This window comes from Elephas maximus, chromosome 4 (assembly GCF_024166365.1).
Source record: "Elephas maximus indicus isolate mEleMax1 chromosome 4, mEleMax1 primary haplotype, whole genome shotgun sequence".
NCBI lineage: Eukaryota > Metazoa > Chordata > Mammalia > Proboscidea > Elephantidae > Elephas > Elephas maximus.
In genome coordinates this window covers 58,805,951-58,830,089 of record NC_064822.1, presented here as the reverse complement: position 1 = coordinate 58,830,089, position 24,139 = coordinate 58,805,951, and the positions used below count along the sequence as shown (strand labels likewise).

General features: G+C 50.3%; 1 protein-coding gene across 1 annotated transcript; it reads right to left on the bottom strand.

Moving 5' to 3' along the window:
* Positions 1-161: 161 nt before the first annotated feature.
* Positions 162-21,491, bottom strand: WASHC1 (WASH complex subunit 1). Its single transcript, XM_049882171.1, has 11 exons — positions 21,229-21,491; positions 14,787-14,940; positions 4,439-4,550; positions 4,068-4,214; positions 3,756-3,892; positions 3,367-3,502; positions 2,951-3,152; positions 2,690-2,854; positions 1,788-1,946; positions 841-909; positions 162-685 (listed from the first exon to the last, which is right to left on the bottom strand). Exons 2-11 carry the CDS (start codon positions 14,933-14,935, stop codon positions 549-551), a joined length of 1,413 nt encoding a protein of 470 aa, XP_049738128.1. The 5' UTR covers positions 14,936-14,940; positions 21,229-21,491; the 3' UTR covers positions 162-548.
* Positions 21,492-24,139: the final 2,648 nt, after the last annotated feature.

Below are 24,139 nucleotides of genomic sequence, written 5' to 3'. Positions count from 1 at the left end.
GCCCCTGATAACCTGTTCCTCACTTCTCTTCCTGACCCTAGTGAAAGGACCTTTGCCACTTGGGTAATCTGTCCCCATAGCTGACCAGCGGGAGCAGGAGGACAGCCGCTGGCCTCGAGGATGTATTTGTATTCTACACAGTACAGTTCCTTAATTAAAAAAACGCACCACTGGTTTATACTCAGTTCTTACATTGGACTTCTTTATTGATGCATGTTACCACGTATCTCTAAGTGTCTTTTGGGAAGAGATGTGCACTCTGGTGAAGGGGCCGGTAGAGCAGGAACACCAGTAGGCCACAGGCAGATACTGACTGCACCCCCCAGCCCCAGCTCTGAGGTGACTAAGGAGGCCGAGCCCCCTCCCCAGCTGTCTGGTCACAGAAGCCAGCCTCCCTGCTCCTGGAAGAGGGTCCAGGCACAGATAGACCTGGGACAGTCCTCCAGGTTCTCTTCCCTCCCAGGGCGGCATGTGCTGACAGAACACGCAGGCCCAGGAGCCACCTGGCTGTTTGCATCTCAGAAAGGAGGAAGGAGTGGCTGAGCCTCCTAGGATTCCCAGTCATCCTCATCCTCTCCTGGTGGCTGCTGTGGGGGAGGCAGTGGTGGGATGGAGTCTGACATCCTGGCGAAGGCTCCTCCTGGCCCCTCACTGGCCCCTGTCCCAGGTCCTTTCCCTGAGATACCTGGAAGGGAGAAGGCTGAGAGTGACGGAGGTCGGTTTGGGGCACCAGTTCACCCACCCCCAGGAGACAAACAGGAGGAAAAGGGCAGAGGATATGTATGGCAAATATCCCGAGACCCCCAGCGGGGGAAGGCAGCCTCCGCTCCCACCTCCTACCTTTGCGCCTCATGACCAGCTTGTTAAAGAGATCCGACATCAGGTCCCCACCCTGGCTTGTGGCTCTCACTACAACAGGAAAGCCATGGGTGAGGTGGCAGGTGGGGGGCTAGTGCTGGGGCCAAGTGGGAAACCTGCGCTGGGGGTGGCATCTTCAGGGCTTGTCGTATCTGCCGTCTTTGCTCACTATCCCGCCCCTTCACCCCAACCCTCTCCAAAGCCACCATGTTCACTGCCAGCTCCCAGAGCTTCAGTCTGTCAGTGGATCCAGCAATGAGTTCACTAATAAGAAAATGGTTAAATCATTTGAGTAACAAATTCCCACAACCACCTCATGAGGCAGAAGGACAAGTACGAGCAGTCCCATTGTATGCATGAGGGAACTGGCCAGAGAGGTTCGGCTATCTGAGAGAACACAGGGCCAGTCAGACACAGAGCGGGGATACAAACTCGGGACGGATGACTTTTAGGACATAGTTGCTTTGTGCCCAGGTATCATGTTTATGCTAGTGTTTGTGATTCACAGCACACACATAATCTGTAGCCTCCAGAGGCTTATAGAAATAGGACTGAGCTAACCCTCTAGGTTCTCTCTCCCCCAAAAATATCTCAGGTCCCTGTCTTTGGACAACTCTTGACAGAGCCGCAGAAACTGCCTTTTGTCATAGTTTAAGCCACCGAGGCTCTGTCCCCTACCAGTTTAGAGAGGAAAGCTCTACTAAGCAGGCTCTAAAACCAGGATGTAACCCATGGCCCAGGCAGGAGGGTTAAGGATGTTGGGTAATAGGGACAGCCACCTTGGCTTCTGACAAGTGCGCTGCGGAAAGCATGGGGCAGGCTGGGTGGGTGCTCGCCTTCTGACACTCCTGGGGACTCTGACGGTGGCTAGGAGAGAAGATGGCCCCTTTGCTTGGAGCCTTTCTGGAGTGGGCCTAGGGTCCCCTCACCTTGCTCCTGCTCCTTCTGCTTTTTCTTCTCCAGCTTCCGCTCCTTGACGCTGCGGAGCTTGGCCTTGCCGATGCCCCCAGCCTGGCGGATGGACTCCAGCAGTGTGGCCCGGCCACTGGAGGGGTCAACCACTTCCTTGGGGGCTCCCTGGACTGCAGCTGAGGGTGGGGAAGGCTGCTTAGGCAGGGCTAGGCTGCAGGATGGCTTTGCCCAGCCTGGATTCTGGAGGTGAAGCTTGCTGAGTCCATAGACTTCACCTCAAGAGCCTGACTTGTGAGGAAGGGCTTTCCCTCTTGAAAGAGGAAGACTCTGATGCAGTCTGGCTGAAGGCCTTGTCAGAGCCAACACTAAAGGGACTGGATTCTGACGACTTCATCCAGGCTCAGGAGGTTCATGCATCCAGGCCCTCCCTGCTCCCTCTCTCCAGTGGACCCTGTGAATTATTGGCGTGCTGATGGTGTATGAATACATGATCCAATGAGGGATAACTGCCACTTCTGGGTGCTGGAGATAGACTGGGAGATACAGTATTAAAACTGAAATGTGGCAATCTCAGGAACAGTGAAGATTTTGTTGCTGTAGTTTAACTTTTTGTAAGTAGTAGACCCCTTCTTTCCATTGGTTTAAGTGGGAATGGGAGACCCAGAACCCCATGTGTCTAGCCTCCCTCTATCCTTGCAGGTACCTCTGTGGAATTCCATGTCTACGGACACTGAAAACCACTATTTTATGAACCCAACAGACTGAGATATTTGAAATTAGAACTACTCTGAAAATCAAGGATCTATGGCCACTTAACAAACCTAATAAAATCCTTCAGGGATACAGAAATGAGGCAGAGGTGCACAGCCCAGGGCCCTTAAAGACCAACCACCAACCCCAGTCCCGGTGTTGCCCTTACCTGACGGGGACACGCTGCTGCTGCCATCGTCCTCCCTGGCGCCCTGGCCTGGAGGGGCCACAGTCTGGGGTGGTGGCGGCGGTGGGGGGGCGCTGACCAGCACTGGGGGAGGTGGTGGTGGAGGTGGAGGGGGCGGGGGTGCTGTTAACACCCCACCTTCTAGGTCTGAAACAGAAGGGTGAGGAACTGAGGTGTCTAGGGAACAAGGTGGCAGCATGGGGGAGTTCCCCAGCCCAACTCCTTTTCCAGCTGTCGGCTCACCTGGCTTGAGAGGCCCGGTCAGGTCTGTGTGGAAGTTGGGTAGTTCTGGGATGGTGCCGGGGGCCGAGGGAGCAATGCCGGGGCCCAGATCGGCACTGTACATGAGGTCATCAGCGATGCCCGGCAGGTCGGGCAGGTAGCACGGCACGTCGATCTCGGGTACTTGGCCCAGGTCAGGCACATAGAAGTAGTTCTCTAGAACCTGTACGATTAAGTGGGGTATGGGAGTTGTGGGCCACAGGAGTACAGGCCTCCAAGTATGGTCTTGGGCAGTCAGAGGGGGCTCATGCATACCCCAGGCTGGGGTGGCATAAGGGGCTCAATAGGCCCTTCCCTGGAGAAGACTCCTGGTAAGGCTGGCAGGGCTCCTCACCCACCTATACCTCCTTACCCACCCGAGCCTCAGCCATCTCTACCTGTTGTTCCAGGTGCTCTCTCTTGCTTATGGACAGAGGGGCATCAAATAGCTTCTCCTCCGTCTCTGCCCCCAGCATCACATGGGTCTTTGTTACAGCTCCAGCCAGGGGGTCCAGAAAGACATATTTTTTGTACCTACAGGGGTGGGGTGGAGGTGATAGCCCTCATACTCTGCAGTAGGCCCATGCTCCTGATGCCTCTCTCCACTTCATCACAGGCCACACTCTTTGTACTGTGGATTCCCAGGCCTTACAAGCCAATCCGAACTGGCCAGTTCCTGACTCCCAGCCTCCAGGCTTCAGCTGTACTTCCTCTACCTCCCCAAGACCCCCACTAAGCCAGGCTGGACCTCCCACCCACCCTTCCACACCCCGCCTTCTGGCCATACAGGTTCTCAGTGGTGTTGAAGAGCAGCAAGGAGCTGACGGAGCTGATGTTGCTGGGAAGACCCCCCAGCCCCTCCTCGGCCTCATCCTCAGGCTCTGGCTTGGTGTTCACACACACAGGGAAGTACTTCAGCTTCTCCTGGGGAAAGACAGAGGAACGGTGGGTCTCAGTACAAAATCAACCTCTACCCCCCCAGTCAGAATCCTCGCCGGGGACAGAATCCCTGTGGTAGGCCCTCAGTTCCTCCCCAACAGCCAGGGCCACCATGATCATCTCTGTCCACAGTGGGTGTGGGTGTGAGTGTCCGTCACACCTGCAGAGCCCGCTCATCCAGGGGCCGGTGCTTGCTCTGGATCCTGTGCCGGGGACGTCTCTGGAGGCTGGGGTCCTGGGCTCCTGTGAAGATGGAGCTGTACTCCCGCAGGTGCTCTGGGGCTGGGTATTTAGCACTGGAGAACACCTGTGGACACGGGGATGCATCTGAGATCCACTTCTCCAGGGGCCCCAAGAAGACCTAGAGGGCCTGGGCCTGGGGGGAAGAAGCTCTGGGCCAGAGGAAAGCCGGAGGTGGGGCTGGACAGCAGGACAGGCACCTGGGCAAACTCAGAGGTATGGGGAGGTGGCAGGGAATGGAGTTTCTAGAACTGTCCACCAGCTGTGGGGACACAGGGCCACATGGGCTACCTTGATGGCCTTCTTGCTGCCCTTGATCTTCTCGATTTTGGCCTGGGCCAAGGAGACCCTCTCTCCAATGGCCTGAAGCTGGCTTCGGCTCAGTTCTACCCGCTGGGAGATCCTGCCACAGAAAAGACCACAGGGGTTGGGGGGCCGCTCCCCAACCTCACAGTCTCCTACACACTCCTACAGGCAGGCTGGGAAGCCAGGAGCTTGGGCAAGAGCTCTTAAAAAACACTGTTACCTGCTTGTTGGAGCTGTTCTAGGTAACTGCCCAGGTGACCTCAACAAGGATTATCTAACCTGAAGGGTCCTGGAACTAATGGTACTAAGCTCCTTGGAGCTCTGGTAGAGAGGGTCCATCACCCTGACCCTGAGGTTGTGCCTCGACATGCCACTTGAAGGACATGGATCCTGCCTTCCAGGAGTTTACAGCCTCAAGACGGCCCAAGCAGAGGGACAGAGTCGTAACTATTTACACATACAGCTGCTTACAGCCTGCAAAGCATTCTACACACTCCTCACAAGCTGTCAGGTCAAGCAGGCAAAGCTGGCCTCTGTCACAGAGCCAATAAGAGGCAAGGCTGGACCTAAATGCATCACCTAAATTCAAGTCCTAGACCCGCTCATGAGGAACTGCTCCTACACATGGTAAACAGCGCATGTGAGGATATCCCAGCCCGCAGTGTGGTTTACAAGGCTATCTGTGATCTGGTTCCTCACCTGCTACCACTCTCCCCCAGATCAGTGGGCTCCGGCGACACCAGCTGCCCGGCTAGTCCCTGAACATGCCGGTGCATGCTTGTTTTGTGACCTTTGCATCAAGTAGAACGCTATTCCTCCTGATATCCCAGGGCTGCTCCTTCACTTCACTGAGTCACCTCCTCAGCACAGCCTTCCCGACCACAGAATCTAACAACGCATCTGACACTTTCCAACTTCTTGGCCTTCTTGGCTTTTCCTTCACATACAACCTGACGACATGGGGCAAAGGCTCTTAAAAAACAGTGTTACCTGCTTGTCGAAGCTGATCTTGGTACTGCCCAGGTGGCAGAGCTCCAAGGTGGCTAAGGCTTTGCTTTGTCCCCTGCTGTATTCCCAGTGGAAACCCTGGTGGCATAGTGGTTAAGAGCTACAGCTGCTAACAAAAAGGTCAGCAGTTCAAATCCACCAGGTGCTCCTTGGAAACCCTGTGGGGCAGTTCTACTCTGTCCTATAGGGTCACTATGAGTTGGCATCGACTCGACAGCAATGGGTTTTGGTTTCTGTATTCGCAGTGCCTAGGACGGTAGGACACCTGGTAGGAGCTGTCTCTATGGTTACTGAAGGACTATAACCCACATGCCTTAAGTTTAAATGTACATGGGCCTTATGTATGAGTTTCCGCGTTACTCAGCAGCAGCTAGGTTTCCCCCTGCAAAGGGAACTCTCTCAGTGCCAGGGTCTTCTCCTCCCAATCGTCCTCTAGCTTCCCCACCTCCAGGCACACCAACCCCTGCCCATGGCCAGCATGTCCTCCACTCAGAGCAGACACATTTCAACATTTGCCTGGCAAGGGTGGGTGCACAAGAGAGGCACAAGAAACAAGGAGACAAAGTCTTGAGCTCAGTTCGTGTAATAGGTAGGAGGGTCAGGTGGGAGGACAGAGGGGCTTCCCGCCTCTGGGGCCAGGAACTCTGAGATGTCGCTAAAGGTTCAAGTGAACAGTCAGGAATCAGGCCCAACCTTCCTATACAATCCCCCACAAACTCCATAAGATTGTGGCCCCCAGAAAACCCACCCAATCAGCCAACCTCACAATCCAGGGGTTTCTACCCCTAGTGAAGTCTGTCCTGGGTTACTCCTGGCTCTTCATGGGCAGGGGTTAGATGAGGTGGTGGGGCTGGGGTTACAAGGAGGCACCCAAAGTAGCTGAGTTCTGGTCTGAGGGTGGCAGCAATACTGATGGAGAAAAACAGGGCACAGTGTCCTTCTGACGACAGAAAGCAGAACCACCCAATGGGCATGTGCTCCATCTTTTTGGGCAGAGAGAAGGGTCTTCAGCCCCAGTAGAGGGGAACTAGAAGGCCAGCCGTTCTAATTGACCTCAAGTTCCCCCTAGCCGGATTCTGGCCCTGGGTGCTGAAACAACCTTCAGCAATCCCATAACTGCTGTACTCAGCGGGGTGCTGACACGGAAAGTGGGAGGGGCATCAGAACTGGAGATGGACAAAGGCGATTGTGCTCTTATATCAAGCAGACGGGCTGATTTCTCCAAGTTGCAAATGTCAAGCTTAACAATGATCCTTGGCAAACTTCTGGTGTGGATTATTACAGAAAGGGTCTGTAAGCACTTAGAGAAAGAAGCGGCGAGTCCCGGGGGCCAGCACAGTTGGAAACTCACTGCATTTCTTCTTCTGACAGGGTCATTAGACTGGTGCATCAGAGGAATACCTTCAACAGTGCATTTTCAGTCAGCAAGGATTTTGATGGCTTTTCACAAACTCCCGTGGACAAGATGGAGCTGTGGGGGTTGGCTGAGCATACAATTAGGAAAAATCAGAGCCAGATGAAGGTCAGTACCGGAAGGGTACTGCTGAAGAACAGATGGATTTCAGGCTGCAGGGAGGTCTCTGGCAGGGCCCTGGCCCAGCCCATTCAACACTTTACTACAGAACTAAATCCAAAAACCCACTGCCATCGAATCGAATCCAACTCATAGTGACCCTATGAGCCAGAGTAAAACCACCCCATAGGGTTTCCAAGGCTGTAAATCTTCACAGAAGTAGACTGCTACATCCTTCTCCCAAGGAGTGGCTGGTGGGTTCAAGCCACCAACATTTCAGTTCGTAGCCTAGTCCATTAACTGTTGTGCCAGTCGATATTAAATGTGGGAGGACCAGGAAACGGTCTTTATGGCTGAATCAAGACTCAGAGCAACCTTCAGAGGCCAGAAGGATGGGCTGTAACCAACAAGATTCAATTTGTAAGGAATGGATGTGAAGCTCAACATTTAGGTTTACAAAGTCAAGTGCACCAATACAGAAGATGGGGCCAAGTGGCTTTAGCAGCAGTGCAGGTGAAAAAAGACCTGGAGGTTTTCGTTAACAAGAAGCTCAGTATTAGCTAAAAGCATGTTCGGCAGCTTTAAAAGGAAATAAGATTTTAAGGCGCACAGCTCCTTGTCTCTCTCCTACCCTCCTTCCTTCTTTCGATAAGCACGTAGGGAACATCCATCCTGTGGAAGGCACAACAGAGCCAATACAGCCCCCAGAGAAGTGACAGCTAACACGCACACACTGATCACACCCACACCTCTGCCCGCTTTCAACTGTGGGGCATTTTAAGGAGACTCTGAATTCCCTCCTAGACTGTGAAGTCTATCTTATTCACCCCTGTATCCTTAGCACCTAGAACAGTGCCTGGCATGTAATTGGGGATTAATAAATAATGGCTGAATAAAAGCAACAAATTAACAAACATCCAAAAGAGAGTGATGAGTGAGAAACTCCTGTCATACAAAAACACCTGAAAGATGTTCTGCTAAAGATGAGATGACTTAGAGAACATGATAATGCCCTTCAAATAGCAAAAATATCGAAAGTGCTGTCAGGTGGAAAAGCAATTGGACTCACTCCCTGTTGCCCCAGAGGACTGCATTAGGACCTGTAGGTGGAGCTACAAAGAAGAAGACCTCAGTTCTGCATCAGGAGAACTTCCTAATAAACAGCTGTGGAGCTCTGTAAAACAATCCAATTCCAGCTGGAGGACCACCTGTCGGGGATGCTCCGAGGGGGATTCCTGCCTGGACCAGAGGATGAGGACATGATTTCCGGGGTGTTTTCTTATCCAAGAGCCTATGAGTCTAAGTAATGGCATGCTTATTGACAAAGCCTCCAGACAGTTTAATCTCTACGGTTATACCATGCTGCCTGGGAGAACAGAGATCAAAGATGCCAATGAGTTTTCAATTCTCATGTCAGCTCAAGGACTGGCAGTGACCAGCTGGAAGGCTGTGTCAGGAAGGACTGGTAGGCCAGTAGGGTTGGCACAGAGTGCCCCAATGTGATGTCTACCAGGAGTGTGGGGAAATGGAGGCAAGAGGGCAATTTGTTTGCCATACCTGGTCTAGGCCCCCTTGCTTGGTGGCCTGCCTCAAGGGTAGGTAGGTTTTCAGTTCATTGCTGAAGCCACATTCCCATAGCATGTTTGCTCAGACACTAGCAGGAGACAGGTTGCCCCTGTCAGCATGAGGTGGATTACTGGCTCACTCGGTAGGCTCGGAGCCCACTTTCTCTGTCCATTCCTGGAAGGGCCTCAAGCCTCTGAGAAACCAAAAATCTGCCCTTCCTCACAAATAGCCAAGACTAGGGTCACTATGAATCAGAATCGACTCAACGTCAACGGTTTGGGCTTTTTTTTTTTTGGTTTCTCCACAGGAGTCTCTGGGTGGTGCAAACAAACTCAGCTGTCCACCAGAGTCCACCCAGAGGTGCCTCAGAAGAAAGGCCAGGAGATCTACTTCCAAAAATCAGCCATTGAAAACCCTGTGGAGCACGGTCCTACTCTGACACATGTGGGGTCGCCATGAGCCAATATTGACTTGGTGACAACTGGTTTTTCTTTTGGTTGCTCCACAGCTTTTCCGAACATTCCCCTCCTTTTTTTTTTCTCCCCAACCCTCACCGTCCAAAAGTTTTGAGTGCCTTCAGTTTGCAAAACACAGTACTGAAGGCTGCCCTCAAGGAGATTCAGGTCTCTCAGGGAGATAAGAAATAAACATAAATAACTACAACGTCTTACAGATCTAGGTTTAAAGTCTATTTAGTAGCAATGTGACCGTGGGCAAGTCATTTAATTCAGCTCAAAAAGGATGAGTAACTTCTATATCATAGAATTATTGTGATGGTTAAAATGAGTTAATGTATGTATGGTGCTTCTGTACTAGCTCGCTTGAACTCAATTAACATTACTGCCCATTCCAGCATCTGTAAGACTGGGAGGGATGAAGGGCTACACGCATTTAGGGGAAAGTGGGAACTTCTACATGGGTGACTGAGTACGTATGATGGGAAAGGCTGGGGATGTTTCATGGAAGAGGTGGTCCCAAAGAAGGATGTTCCAGGTAGAGGCAGCAGGTGAAGGCAGGTGTCAGGGGAACAGCAAGCAGCTGCTGGGCTGGAGTGAAAGGCATTCAGGAAGGCTTCGTAGGGACCACTCTCCTGACGTGGGAAAGGGAGGGGGATAAAGAAGGCTAGGCCAGTGCTTGGGGTCTTGTCCGACCATCTTCAAAGATGTCCCCGTCTTCCCTTATGAGAATGTTTCCTATGAAGCCAGGCAGGCCCATGGCCCCTCCAGGGCTGCCAGTCCTGCGGAGACTGAGGGAGGAGGGGGTACCCACTCCTGACCCATAAATGCTGCTCCTCCTCCCCTCCCCTCTCTTCCATCCTGAACCTCTGTCTCAGACCCTGAACCTGGGCTCCTGCCTTCACCTTTATCTTCCCACTCACTGGGATAATTAAGAATGATCTGCTGATTATGCAGACAGCTGACTGAGTGCTTCCTAACCTTGGGGGCCACCAAGTGCCAATCAGTAGAGAGGAGGAGGAAGAGGAGAGGGAAAGACGGGAGAAGGGTGATACTGGAAAAAGGAAGCAAGGAAAAGGGCAAAGGATGGGCAATGTGAACAGAAGGGAGGAAAAGGGAGAAAGGGGGAGAAAAAGGAGGGAACAGAAAAGGAAGGAAAGGAAGAGTTAGGAAGAAGAAAGGAAAGGAGGAAAGGAAAAGAGCTTTGCAGAGAAAATTAACCCTTCCACAGGAGGAAGGAGCTAGAAAGTGGCTCCTGCTTCTCAGGCAAAGTGGTTAGGCTGGGGCTGACAGGAAACCAGCAGGTGGCAGGTGACAGCATCCAAACTTCCAAACAGAATTTGTCCAGTTCCTGTTCCCTATGCCACTCCAGCCCTCCTGCCTCACCCTCTAAGTCATGTGGAGCAGGTAACATCTCTGGGCAAGAATTTCGGAGCCTGGCTTCTCCTAGGTGAAGGGGGCAGGTAGAGGGGCAGAGGGTGATCTCTAGGCAGAAGAGAGCCAGGGAGGGGCTGGAAGGAGCGAGCTTGAAGAGAGCCTGAGAGGTACTTGTCATTCTCTCGGTCTCTGCTCGTCAGCAGGCTGCCTGCTGCGGCAGAGCAGGAGGAAGGAGGCCAGCCTGGAATGCTGATTTTCCATGAGCTCACCTACCTGCGTAGGAACCAGGACAGGCTCCAGTGAGGCCCAGGGGCCCCGTGGCTGGGCCTGTAGAGGGGAGGGATGTGGGCAGGATGTAGACAGTGTCTCTCCTCTGCCCACCTGTCTCTTTCTAAGAGGTTTCCAAGCAGGAGGAGCATGTTCAAGAGAGGGACAAATCCAAGCTGGAGTCACTTCCCGGCCACAAAAGCCTACCTCCTTGTCGGCTGCTGCAGGAGTGGGGGCGGGCAGGCAGATGAGGAGAGGGCTCAGCACTCCTGGCCCCCAGTCATCACTGGCTCCTCCTCCTCCTTTATCCTCTGTTTCCAATCTGTCACATGTCCTGTCTTGTTTCCTGTGAAATGTCTCTCGCCGCCCTCCCTGCCTGCACCTCTCCTGGACCACATCCTCATCCCTTTCATGCCCTGACTACAGCGACAGCTTCCGTGTGTCCCCGAAGTCCACTCTCCCCCTTCTTGTCCACCCTGTGATGACTGCCTGATGAACTTTCTCAAACTCTTCTGTCCCACCGCTTCCCTGGTGAAGAACCTTCCATGGCTCCATAAGCCTGCTGTGATGAGAGCCCCCGGGGCCCTAACTTACTTATCCACATGTACCACTCATCTGCCATCCTCCCTCCCCCCAGCTGGGCCCACAGTGCTGTGGAAGACACGAAGACGCTAAAGTGAGAGCTCCCCAGGCCCCACAATCCAAGAAGGGGAGGGAAACCCACAGACACACAGAGGACCCTGCAGTTAAGGAACTGAATGGGTGGGACAGATAGAATGTCTGTGCTCCCAGTTCAAGCCGCCCCTCCCCCTGCTCTCTGACCCTGGAAGCCCCTGACACACTGTGCTCCAGGCCACAGTCTGTACCTCTGGCCCCATTTCTAGACCCCACCAGATGACCAGCACACCCACCTTCCTAACCTACTTAACCACAGCCTGTGCCTCCTTAGAGCCTCATTCATGACCCCTCCCCTCCAGGAGGCCTCCCCTGACCATGGGGAGTGGGCATGTAGTTTTCCTCTCTAACATCCATGTCCCTCTTACTCAAGTAGCAGGCCCCATTTCCTTCTGGGACTCCATCTCTCCCTAGCTCAGCCCCTGTCCTTCAGGTCAGCCTCAGCCTGGGGGCTTAGGAGTGATTCGCACGACCTGGGCATAAGCCAATCAGTGTGTCACATCCCCCAGCCCCGGCAAAGAGTTCTAGGATGGATGTGCAAGCTGCGCCAGGCCAATGAGGTGAGTGTGGCTTCCAAAGGAAATACTGTCACAGAGGAAGGCACCCTTTCCTGCTGGACCCGAGCCTGAGTATATGAGCGCTTGCCCTACTGGTCGTTGTCACCTTGCCACCACCAGAGCAAGGGCTGTCTGGGAACGGGGCCAACTCAGAAGAAGCAAGCTGGGTTGGTATGAAAGCAAAATCAGGTCCTGATGACATCATTTAAGCCCTTCAACTCTGACTGACTGGTTACTTTGGCTTAAGTTGATTTGAGGAGATCTGACCGATACATGTTCCAATTTTCACTTTTCTCCCTTTTTTTTCATCCCCAGAAGCCCACAGTTCATGCTATGCAACTAAGCATCAACCCAGCCCTACTATTTTCCCATACTAGACTCTAAACTCCTTGAGGACAGGAACCACATCAGACACATCTGTGCTGTCCTGTACAGGGTCCAAACCAAAACCCCAAACCTGCTGCTGTCGAGTCAATTCCGACTCATAGCAACCCTATAGGACAGAGTAGAACTGCCCCATACAGTTTCCAAGGAGGGCCTGGTGGCTTTGAACTGCTGACCTTTTGGTTAGCAGCTGTAGCTCTTAACCACTATGCTACCAGGGTTTCCGTACACAGTCCATCCAGCTCAATGTTGGGCACAGAGTGGGGCATTAGTGGGGAGACCTGGAACCCAGTTGTGCAGAGAGCTGGGCTCAGGTACAGGGCTTCTGAGAGGTAGCCTACCCTCCACAAGCCACACGCAGCCACTTGGAGGGCCCTACCTACCACTTCCCTCCCCAGGAGACAGCCTTCCTGACCTTGCCTCATCCCATCCATAGGTAGGAGCACATGAAACTGCCTGTAAGACACCAAATACCAGGACTGAAAAGGAAAGTCTGCCCAAAATCTAATCCTCCCCTTAGAGAATGCAGCCACAAACCCCGTAAGGAAACACACAGAATCCTGGTCGATTGTCCAGCATCCATTCCAGCACTGGACATAAGGTAGCTATAATCTGGGACTAATGGCTCTTAAAGGCCTGTATCTCCTTGCTTATGTGTCCTCTGGGGACGTTTAGCACAAAAATAAGCACAGAGGGGACACCTAACACATTCTATACCTATCGATATCAGGTTGGTAGATGGCTACCACAGGCAGCATATGAGCAAAGACGGTATCAACAGGAAATAACAAGAGCTAACAATGCATGCATACTATGACCCTGGCACTGTTTCACATGTATTAATTCCCTTCTATGTTTTAATTTGTTTAACCCTTACAACAATCCTATGAGGAAAGTACTGTCATTATTACGGTGTTACAGATGAGAACACTGAGGTTTAGAGAGGTTAAGTAACTTGACCAAAGTTGCAGAGCACGCAAATGGGAGAGCCGGATCTGAGTGTAGGCAATCCGCTCCAGAGACAACATCCTTAACCACTGCAGGGCACTGCCCCTTGGTTACATTTACATTCTGAATGGGCTTGAGCTGACAGGTGCTTCAGTGGTCAGGTAAAAGGCAAAAGAGTCAGGAGGGCCTGGTGTTCATACCAAGTCCAACTGGAGACAATGACCGCACTTTCTCTCCTCACTGGTTTGGAAAGGCTTCTGGGAAAAGATAGACTTCCAACTGGGGATCGAAGAGATTACCTGGTAAAGGAGTAGGGGATTCCAGGTCTGGGATACAAGCAGGGAAAGGGTGGTGGATGACCTGGAGTGTCAGAGTAACCTGGGTCAGGCAGTCAAATACTTCACACTGGGTGGGATGAAAGGTCCACTGCGTGAGGCAAGGCAGTGGTGCCCAGGAGGAGAAGACCCAAGGCCCATCTCAGGTTGCTTACAGCCAAAGAAAGGCAAGACCCGTATACAGAACACAAAGCTGGGACCTTTGCAAGGAAATGGCAAACACCATTCATTCCAGCTAAATAAATATAAATGAATGAGAAATCGCTGTAGCCCAGTGACTGTGCTAGGTAAGTGCTGGAGATGCAAAAAACGACCTCAAAGCCCTGCCCACCTCACCAGCTTCATGAGCACAGTCTGGCCCTCAATCTCCCTGCTCTAGCCACACTGGCTTCCTTTCAGGTCCTTCCCTCCTCATGGTGGCTCACAGCCTTCTGTCTTCCCAGAACATTGTTCTTCCTGATCTACCCATCCACAATAACTCCTAATTGCCCTTCAGATTTTATCATTATTGCCGTTATCTTCATACATGCCTTCCCTGATCCCACCAGAACAGCACTTTACAGAGAGGGGTCTAACACAGGATCTGGGCCCACAAGACCTGAGCTTGAACCCTGGCTCCATCATTTGGGCAAGTCTCTTGGCCTTTCTGTGCCTCAGTTTCCTCATCTATGAAAATGGACATCACACTAGTACTTCCTCATAAAGTTATTGAGTTCATATGTAAAGCACTCAACTCAATGGGGGCACATGGTAAATGTTATCAAAATATTAGCTGTCGTAAAAATCACTACAAAGAGGACTTCTTGTAATAGCAATTAAATCATTAATCATAATATTGGTTGTTTAAAGTCTGTCTCTCCCACAAAGAATATACTCTAGCTGAGCAGGGACTCTGTCTTCCTCACTGATGTATCTAAAGGGATTAGCACAGTGGCGTGCACAGACGTGTTCAATAAATATTTGCTGACTAAAGAATTTGTTGACTAATGAACAGTGGAGGGATAAGTTCCCCCTGTGGGAGGAAGAGCATGAGTTGGGAGAACAGTGCCATGACTGGGGACCAAGGGAGCTAAGTGAGACAGTAAGTAGTGAGCTCTCAGGCACTTATGAGAAAAGGCTTCCAAGCTGGGCTGCTACCTTAGGCCCCTGGGACCAAGAATCACCAAAGTAGCTGCTCCCAGAGGTATATTCCTGGGACTGGAAAGAAAACTAACTACCTCTGATCAGGGGGTGGGTGGCAGCTCCCACCTGCTAAAGATGTCTCCAGAGACCTTCTGTAGGTACTGCAGGGCATCTGCCACTTGCTGGATGGCCTCCTCTCGCCGCAGGTCCGGCTGGATGAGAGGCACTGTGTAGGTCTGGCCCGCCAAGGAGTGCTGGGTCCTCACGGGAGTCATGGTGCCTGTGGGTTTGAACCAGAGCATCAGGACTGTCCCCCACTCACCCACCCCAGGGCAAGGGTGGGGAGAAGAGAGTACAGCCCCTCCCTGCCTCTCACCTCAACAGTCTGCCACAGGTTCACCTGTGCAGGTGAAGGGTGGGGAAGAGCATTTGATAGGAGGTAGCAGCTCACAAAACGTGGTGCTTAATGCTTGTTGAATGAATGAGGGACCAGGGACTGGGAGTTGAGACAAGGTACAATTTTGTTGACCCCTTAGAAGGTGTTGGTGCCTGCTAGGCCCCCTTTCCATAGATGACCTCATTTCAGCCTCCCCAGCCTGGGTGAACAAGTATAAAGCTGGGTGAAGGGCATAAAGGAGGATAAACCCAAACCCACTGCTAGAAGGATGGATTTAGTGGCGGAGATAGTCCCTGAGTCAATTGTCAGATGGTATCAGCCTGGAAAAGCACAGAAAACATGGACTCCAGGGTTCTTCCCACTTGACCCCTGGGGAACTTGGGGCCTGTTATTGACATAGGCTAGACAGTGGCTGGTGACTCTGGGTAGAAAAGTGTCCTGGCTCTGCTCACCCAGGTTAGAACTAAGGGGGCTCAGGAGGAAGGAGGGGCATATGGGGGTGGGGAATAGGAAGGGAAAAACACTCCTTTGAATTGCAAGGCAAGGGCAGAGTCTATTTATACTGGGTTTAATTAACTCCGCTCCCTGGTGCCACTAAAGTAGCAATCACACTGCAGACGGCACTGATTTGATTGGCAAGAGACGCGCCAGGCAGATTATTAAGGCACGGGGCCCCTATAAATAGGCCTAATCACAGCCCCTCGCTGGAAGGTGGTGAGGAAGACATTAATCAGGCTGGCACTGTGCCCCAGACCTGTTCTCCTAGCCACCGTACTGGGGCCCCTGGTCGCAACTGAAGCGTGTGTGGAGCCGGGGAAGTACTGCAGTGAGGGCCTATGATACCTCATTTGGGCTTAAAGTGCTATGTGACCTTGGGTAAGTTGCTTGCCTTCTCTGAATCACTGATTCTTGCCATTTTCTCATTCTGGAGAACCAGCACTGCTCTATCAGAAGTGGTTATTCCCAATGGACCACTTCTTTGCTCTACCAGCTTCCCCAGCCCTTCTCTTCTACCCTACTTCTTCTGTCACACCCTTCCCGGCCCCCACACATCTGTCAGTTTGTCATACTGTGGTGGCTTGCAAGTTGCTGTAATGCTGGAAGCGATGCCACCAGCATTCAAATACCAGCAGGGTCACCAATGGTGGACAGGTTTCAGCTGAGCTTCCAAACAAAGAGAGACTAGGAAGAAGGACCTGGTGGTCTACTTCTAAAAAAATTAGCCAGTGAAAACCTTATGAATATCAGCAGAACATTGTCTGATAAAGTGCCAGAAGGTGAGCCCCTCGGGTTGGAAGGTACTGAAAATACAACTGGGGAAGAACTGCCTCCTCAAAGAAAAGTAGACCTTAATGACATGGATGGAGTCAAGCTTTTGGGACCTTCATTTGCTGATGTGGCATGGCTCAAAATGAGAAGAAACAGCTGCAAACATCCATTATTAATAGGAATATGGAATGTACAAAGTATGAATTTAGGAAAATTAGAAATAATCAAAAATGAAATGGAATGCATAAACATTGATATCCTAGGTATCAGTGAGTGGATATGGACTGGCATTGGCCATTTTCAATTAGACAATGATACAGTCTACTCTGCTGGGAATGACAAATTGAAGAGCAATGGCATTGCACTCATTGTCAAAAACAACATTTCAAGATCTATCCTGAAGTACAACACTGTCAGTGATAGGATAATATTCATACACCTACAAGGAAGACCAGTTAATACGACTATTATTCAAATTTATACACCAACCACTAAGACCAAAGATGAAGAAATTGATCTGAAATTGACTGAACATGCAATCAGGATGCATTGATAATTACTGGTGACTGGACTGTGAAAACTGGAAACAAAGAAGATCAGTAATTGAAAAATATGGCCTTGGTGACAGAAATGATGCCAGAGATCACATGATAGAATTTTGCAAGACCAGCGACTCCTTCATTGCAAATACTTTTTATCAACAACATAAGCAGTGACTATATGAGTGGACCTCACCAGATGGAATACGGAGGAATCAAACTGACTACATCTGTGGAAAGAGACAATGGAAAAGCTCAGTATCATTCATTAGTCAGAACAAGGCCAGGGGCCGACTGCAGAACACACCATCAATTCCTTATATGCAAGTTCAAGGTGAAGCTGAAGAAAATCAGAACAAGTCCACAAAAGCCAATGCACAACCTTGAGTATATCCCACCTGAATTTAGAGATCATTTCAAGAATAGATTTGATGCACTGAACACTGAAGATGGAAGACAAGTTGTGGAATGAAATCAAGCACATCAGACATGAAGAAAGCAAGAGGTCATTAAAAAGGCAAGAAAGAAATAAAAGACCAAAATGAATGTCAGAAGCGACTCTGAAACTTGCTCTTGAACATAGAATAGTTGAAGTGAATGGAAGAAATGATGAAGTAAAAGCTGAACAGAAGATTTCAAAGGGTGGCTCAAGAAGGCAAAGTAAAGTATTATAATGACATGTGCAAAGACCTAGAGTTAGAAAACAAGAGGGATGAATATGCTTGGCATTTTTCAAGCTGAAAGAACTGAAGAAAAAATTCAAGCCTCGAGTTGCAATACTGAAGCATTCTAAGGGCAAAATACTGAACAACACAGGAAGCATCAAAAAAAGAGGGAAGGAATACAAGCGTCACCGTACCAGAAGAAACTGGTCGACACTCAGTCATTCAGGAGGTAACAGATGGTCGAGAACTGATGGCACTGAAGGAAGTGGTCCAAGCTGCACTGAAGACAATGGCGAAAACAAAGTCTCCAGGAATTGACAGAATACCAATTGAGTTGTTTCCAAAAACAGATGCAGCGCTGAAGTACTCACTTATCTATGCCAAGAAATTTGGAAGACAGCTACCTGGCCAAGAGACTGCAAGAGATCCATATTTATGCCTATTCCAAAGAAAAGTGATCCAACTGAATATGGAAATTATCGAACAATATCATTAACATCATATGCATGTAAAATTTTGCTCAAGATCATTCAAAAGCAGCTGCAGCAGTCCATCGACAGGAAACTGCCAGAAACACAAGCCGGATTCAGAAGACGACGTGGAACAAGGGACATCGTTACTGATGTCAGATGGATCCTGGCTGAGAGCAGGGAATACCAGAAAGATGTTTACCTGTGTTTTATTGACCATGCAAAGGCATCTGACTGTGTGGATGATAACAAATTATGGACAACACCGTGGAGACTGGGAATTCTGCAACACTTAATTGTGCTCATGAGGAACCTGTACATAGATCGAGAAACAGTTGTTGCGACAGAACAAGGGGATACTGAGTGGTTTAAAATCAGAACAGGTGTGTGCTGGGGTTGTATCCTCTCACCATATCTATTCAATCTGTATGCTGAGCAAATAATCAGAAAAGCTCTAGAATCTGAAGAACAGGGTATCAGGACCGGGGGAAGACTCATTAATAACCTGAGATATGCTGATGACACAACTTTGCTTGTTGAAAGTAGAGGACTTGAAGCATTTACTGATGAAGATCAAAGGCTACAGCCCTCAGTATGGATTACACCTCAACATAAAGAAAACAAAAAGCCTCACAACTGGACCAATAAGCAGTATCATGATAAATGGAGAAAAGACTGAAGTTGTCAAGGACTTCATTTTACTTGGATCCACAATCAACACCCATGGAAGCAGCAGCCAAGAAATTAAGCGATGCATTGCATTTGGTAAATCTACTGCAAAAGACCTTTTTAAAGTGTTAAAAAGCAAAGATGTCATTTTAAGGACTAGGGTGTGCCTGACCTGAGCCATGGTGTTTTCAATTGTCTTATGGGCACACCAAAGCTGGACAATGAATAAGACCGAAGAACTGACATCTCTGAATTAGTGCTGGCAAAGAATATTGAATACACCACGGACTGCCAGAAGAACGAACAAATCTGTTTTGGAAAAGTACAGCCAGAATTCTCCTTAGAAGTGAGGATGGCGAGACTAAGTCTCACATACTTTGGACATGTTATCAGGAGGGGCGAGTCCCTGGAGAAGGACATCATGCTTGGTAAAGTGGAGGGTCAGAGAAAAAGAGGAAGATCTTTAATGAGATGGACTGACACAGTGGCTGCAACAATGGGCTCAAGCATAATGATCATGAGGATGGAGCAGGACCGGACAGTGTCTTGTTCTGTTATACACAGGGTTCCTATGAGTTGGAACCTAATCAATGGCATCTAACAACAACAACAACAATCCTTCCCAGACCAGCATTTTTCATCTGAGATGATCCATTTTGCTCTTTAATTTTATCCTGCTGTGAGTTCCTCCTTGCCTTCCAGGAAGGACATTCTCAGCTTCCCAGAAGTGAATCTTTGTATTTACACAGATAAAAATTTTCTGGCTACCCTAACTTAGTCCTGTGCCTCAGTTTTCCCATCTATAAGCTTAACCCAGTGAAAAACCCAGTGCCGTCAAGTCGATTCTGACTCATAGCGACCCTATAGGACAGAGTAGAACTGCCCCATAGAGTTTCCTATCTATAAGCTTAGGAAAGGAGAAAAGGTAGAAGATACTTCTGTGCACATCCTGAGATGCATTCTTCATAGTTAGTTATCACATCTGGGATAGGTGTGTTTTTGCTGGGAGCCTGGGGGGAGTAGGACAGATATGAATCTCTTAAACGAGGAAGTAGCAAATTCTTTCAGGAATTACTGAGCACAGTTGGTTAGCAATTTACTCATTCTCTCTGTAGACATCCACTGATCATTAGGTGCCAGCTCTCATCACAACAAAGATGAATAAGACACTATACTAGCCAGGGAGGCAGCCTCAAAAACAATTCAACACCATGTTATAAGTGCCCTAATTCAGCCATGAATACAGTGCAAGGAAGCCCTGAGGAAGGAGTGATACATTCATTCCCGGGGTAGGGGTAGCTGAAGATGTACCGTGCCACCAGGCCTGGGTAGGGTGGGATGAGAGGGAGCGTTCCAGGTATAAAGAACAGCTTGAACAAAGGTGTGTTAGGGGAATGGCAAGTGTTCTTGAGTGATGACAGGATAAGGATCCTTGAGGAAGTAGCAGGAAAAAGATTAAAGAGGCCAGATTGTGAAAAACACTGAATACCATGGCAAGGAGTTTGGATTTGAGCCTGTAGGCCAGTAGCCATTGGCTAGCTACATGTGGCTATTGAGCACTTGAAAGGGGCTAGTCTGAACTGAGACGCACTGTAAGTGTAAAATACACACCTAATCTCAAAGACTTAGAATGTAAAATATTTCGTTCATAATTCTTATACTGACTACATGCTAAAATGATCTATTTCGGATAATATTGGGTTAAACAGGTTACTAAATTAGTTTCACTTGTTTCGCTTTATTTTTCAAATCACACGTGTGGCTCGCATTATATTTCTCTTGGACAGAGCTGCCTTAGACACTCGGATATAAAGCACAACAAAAACTATAGACCCTCCCAGGGTCTATACTTAAAAACCTCTGCGGAAGGCAATCAGGAACAAGCACGGTTCAAGCAGTTGGGGTCAATTAAAAGGGATCCGGGAGGTCCGGGCACTAGCCTGCCTCAGTGACTGATAAGAGCTGCACAAGAAGGATCCAGGTCAGCCCCACTCCTAAAGCAAAGAGCCCAGAGAGCGGAGAGGCACGTGAGGGTCACGGGACCCCGCGGGCCGAGTGAGGAAGTGGAGGGCTGGAGCCTGGAGACCCGAGCTCACGTATCCAGCAAAGCCCTCCCTCCCCACTCCTGGCCTCGGCCTCAATCCGGGCTAAGTGTGGGAGGCCGGGGTGAAGGGTTTGGCTTCAGCGGAGCAAAGTCCCGGAACAGGAGTGGAGACATCTCTTACTGGTGGGCACAGGCCCGGCGCCTCTTGCAGGCAGGCGGCAAGTCAAGCGGCGGAATCGGAGACGAACCCCGGTGCAGGGTCTACAGTCCCGGCCGCTTCCCCTAGACGCTCCCTGGCCCTCACCCCCGCGCAGGCCATTTCCTCCGCGTCCCCCTCCTCCGCCCCCATCCCTTTCCACGCAGGCCGCGAGCCTTCCGGACATCCGCGGGCCTGCGCTCGCCCCTCCCTCGAGCCCCACTTTCCGACGCAGCCCAGGAGCTCTTCCCCTCCCGCCCAGCCGGGGGAGCCGACTGCGATCCCCCGACCCCGGGCGGGGTACTGCGCTGCCCCTCACCTGCGCGCCGCCGCCCCCGGCCGCCTGCGAGCCGCCCGCCGCGGCGCTTCCGCTCTGCCGGTGCCTCCCGCGTCCTAGCGCCGCCGGCTACCCCGGCTGGGCGCGGAACTCCCGGCTTCTCCGACCTCCGCCTCTCCAGGCTCTCGCTGGCGTCTCCCGATTTCTGCGCAGTGATCGCAGCCGAGTCGCGGACCTCTGCGCAGAATCCACACTCGGAGCCTCTGACAGCCCTCACAGCACCTATCTCTTGTATTCCGAGCGCCAGGCCGCTCTTAGTCCTCGTCCTTCCCGGCTACTCCCGACCCGTACCCCCGGGTCTGCAGACCCTCTTCCCGGTGCGTGTGTCCCCTCACCGCCTCCCCCTCTGGCTCAGACCAGGGCTGTCCGCCAGCCTTGGCTCTTCAGGGCAGCCCTCGCCCTGTGGGTATCCTAGTGACTGACACCCAGCTCAGGTCCAGACTGCCCCCTCCAGCCTTATTACTGAACTGATTTAATGAATCTGTCAACCCCTGATATTCTTTTTTTAATTTATTCATTGTGCTGTAAGTGAAAGTTTAACAAATCAAGTCAGCCGCTCATACAAAAAGTTATACACGTCTTGCTATGTACTCCTAGCTTCTCTCCCCGTAATGAAACAGCACATTCCTTCTCTCCTCCCTGTATTCCCCATGTCCATTCAACCAGCTCCTGTCCGCCTCTTCTCATTTCGCTTCCAGACAGGAGTTGCCCACCTAGTCTCATATGTCTGCTTGAGCCAAGAAGCTCACTCCTCACCGGTATCGTTATCTATCTTATGGCTCAGAACAATCCCTGTCTGAAGAGTTGGCTTCAGGAATGCTTCCAGTCTTGGGCTAGCAAAGGGTTCGGGGACCGTGACCTCCGGGGTCCCTCTAGTCTCAGTCAGACCATTAACCCTGGTCTTTTTACGAGAATTTGAGACCTGCATCCCACTGTTCTGCTTCATCAGGGATTCTCTGTTGTGTTCCCTATCAGGGCAGTGATCAGTGGTAGCTGGGCACCATCCAGTTCTTCCGGCCTCAGGCTGATGTAGTCTGTTTTATGTGGCCCCTTCTGTATCTTGGGCTCATCTTTACCATATGTCTTTGGTGTTCTTCGTTCTCCTTTGCTCCAGGTGTGTTGAGACCAATTGATGCATCTTAGATGGCCACTTGCTAGGTTCAAGACCCCAGAGGCCTCTCACCAAAGTGGGATGCAGAACGTTTTCTTAATACATTTTCTTATGCCAATTGAACTAATGTCCCCTGAAACCATGGTCCTCAAACCCCTGCTACTCTGCTACGCTGGCCTTCAAAGTGTTTGGTTGTATTTAGGAAACTTCTTTGCTTTTGATTTAGTCCCGTTGTAGCACTCCTGATTTTCTTGTCTTTGCCTCTGTGTGCAGATCTTTCTGGTCCTCTTAGTCCCCACCCTCCTTTAAAAATAAAATACTATATAAGAGAGCAGCCCTGGTGGTGTAGTGGTTAAGAGCTCAGCTGCTAACACAAAGGTCGGCAGTTCGAATCCACCAGCCACTCCTTGGAAACCCTATGGGGCAGTTCTACCCTGTCCTATAGGGTTGCTATGAGTTGGAATCAATTTTACAGCAACGGGTTTGGTTTGGTTTTTGGTATACACAGGAGGCATCAGTTTGCCATAGTTCTTCCTGGAGCCCATTGGCTGGCTTTAGAGTTCTTGGCCTTTCTCTTTAGTGTTACAGATAAAATACAGATAGTTCCCATTAAATTTGAATTTCAGGTAACTAACAATTTTTTGTTTAAGTATGTCCTAAATCATGCATGGGTCATACTTATGCTAACAAAATAGTCTTTATCTGAAATTCAAATGTAACTAAGTGTATATTTTTATTTGCTAAATCTAGCAACTCTGCTTTCTTTTTCCTAATACTCTCCCAGCTTTGTCCTCCTTCCCTGCCCCCTCCTTCTAGGGGAGTTAGGTTGAATTGCCATTTTTGAACAAGAACATTCTGCTATCTCACTGGCTGCAGCAGATGGTTCTCACCGGTGGTAGGGAAGAGATAGGTTTCCATTTGTAACACATTTCTTCCTTTTCCCACCTGAGCAATGACCCAGTGGTTTAAGGTACCCAAGGCACATCAAAGGAGGGGAAATGTGTGGTGCAGAAGGCCCAGCCATGCCCAGGAGAGGCAGCCTGGCATAAAGGAAAGCCTGCAGGCTTGGGAGCTCTGCCACTCAATCTTTGTGTGACCTTGGGCAAATCATTTAATTTTTCCATAGCCCTCAGTTTCTCCATTTATAAATTGGAGTTAAGAATGCATGCCCTGCCTCCTTTGGAGGGCTTCAAAGAAAGGATGTTGAAGCACTTTGCAATCTAAAGTTTGTCCAGACACAAAAGGAAATTCGTTATGTGCCCCAGGATGTCTGTCTACACATAGACACACATACCACACCGTATATCATACCTGGCTATGACTTCTCATGAAAGTGCTGCTAGAAAAAGCCGCCCACAACCCCCACCCAGTCCCTGCCAAGTCATTTCACCCTTCAAATAGTTTACTCTCAACTTCATAAAAGTTCTTTACCTAATCTACTACTGACAGGCTCCTCCCAGACCTATTTGTAGAGATTTCCTATGAGCTGGATTCAAAGAAGGAGCCCTGATGGCACAGTGGGTAAGCCCTCAGCTGCTAACCAGAAGGTCGGCAGTTCAAACCCACCAGCCAGTCTGTGGGAGAAAGATGTGGTGGTTCACTTCTGTAAAGATTTATAGCCTCGAAAACCCTATGGAGCAGTTCTACCCTGTCGTAGAGGGTTACTAGGAGTTGGAATTAACTCAATGGCAGTGAGTTTGGTTTGCTTTGGTTTTGGATTACAAAGACATTTAACCTTGGCTCCTCGAGTTGCAGTGGGAACCCTTGACCTCAGTATGGATG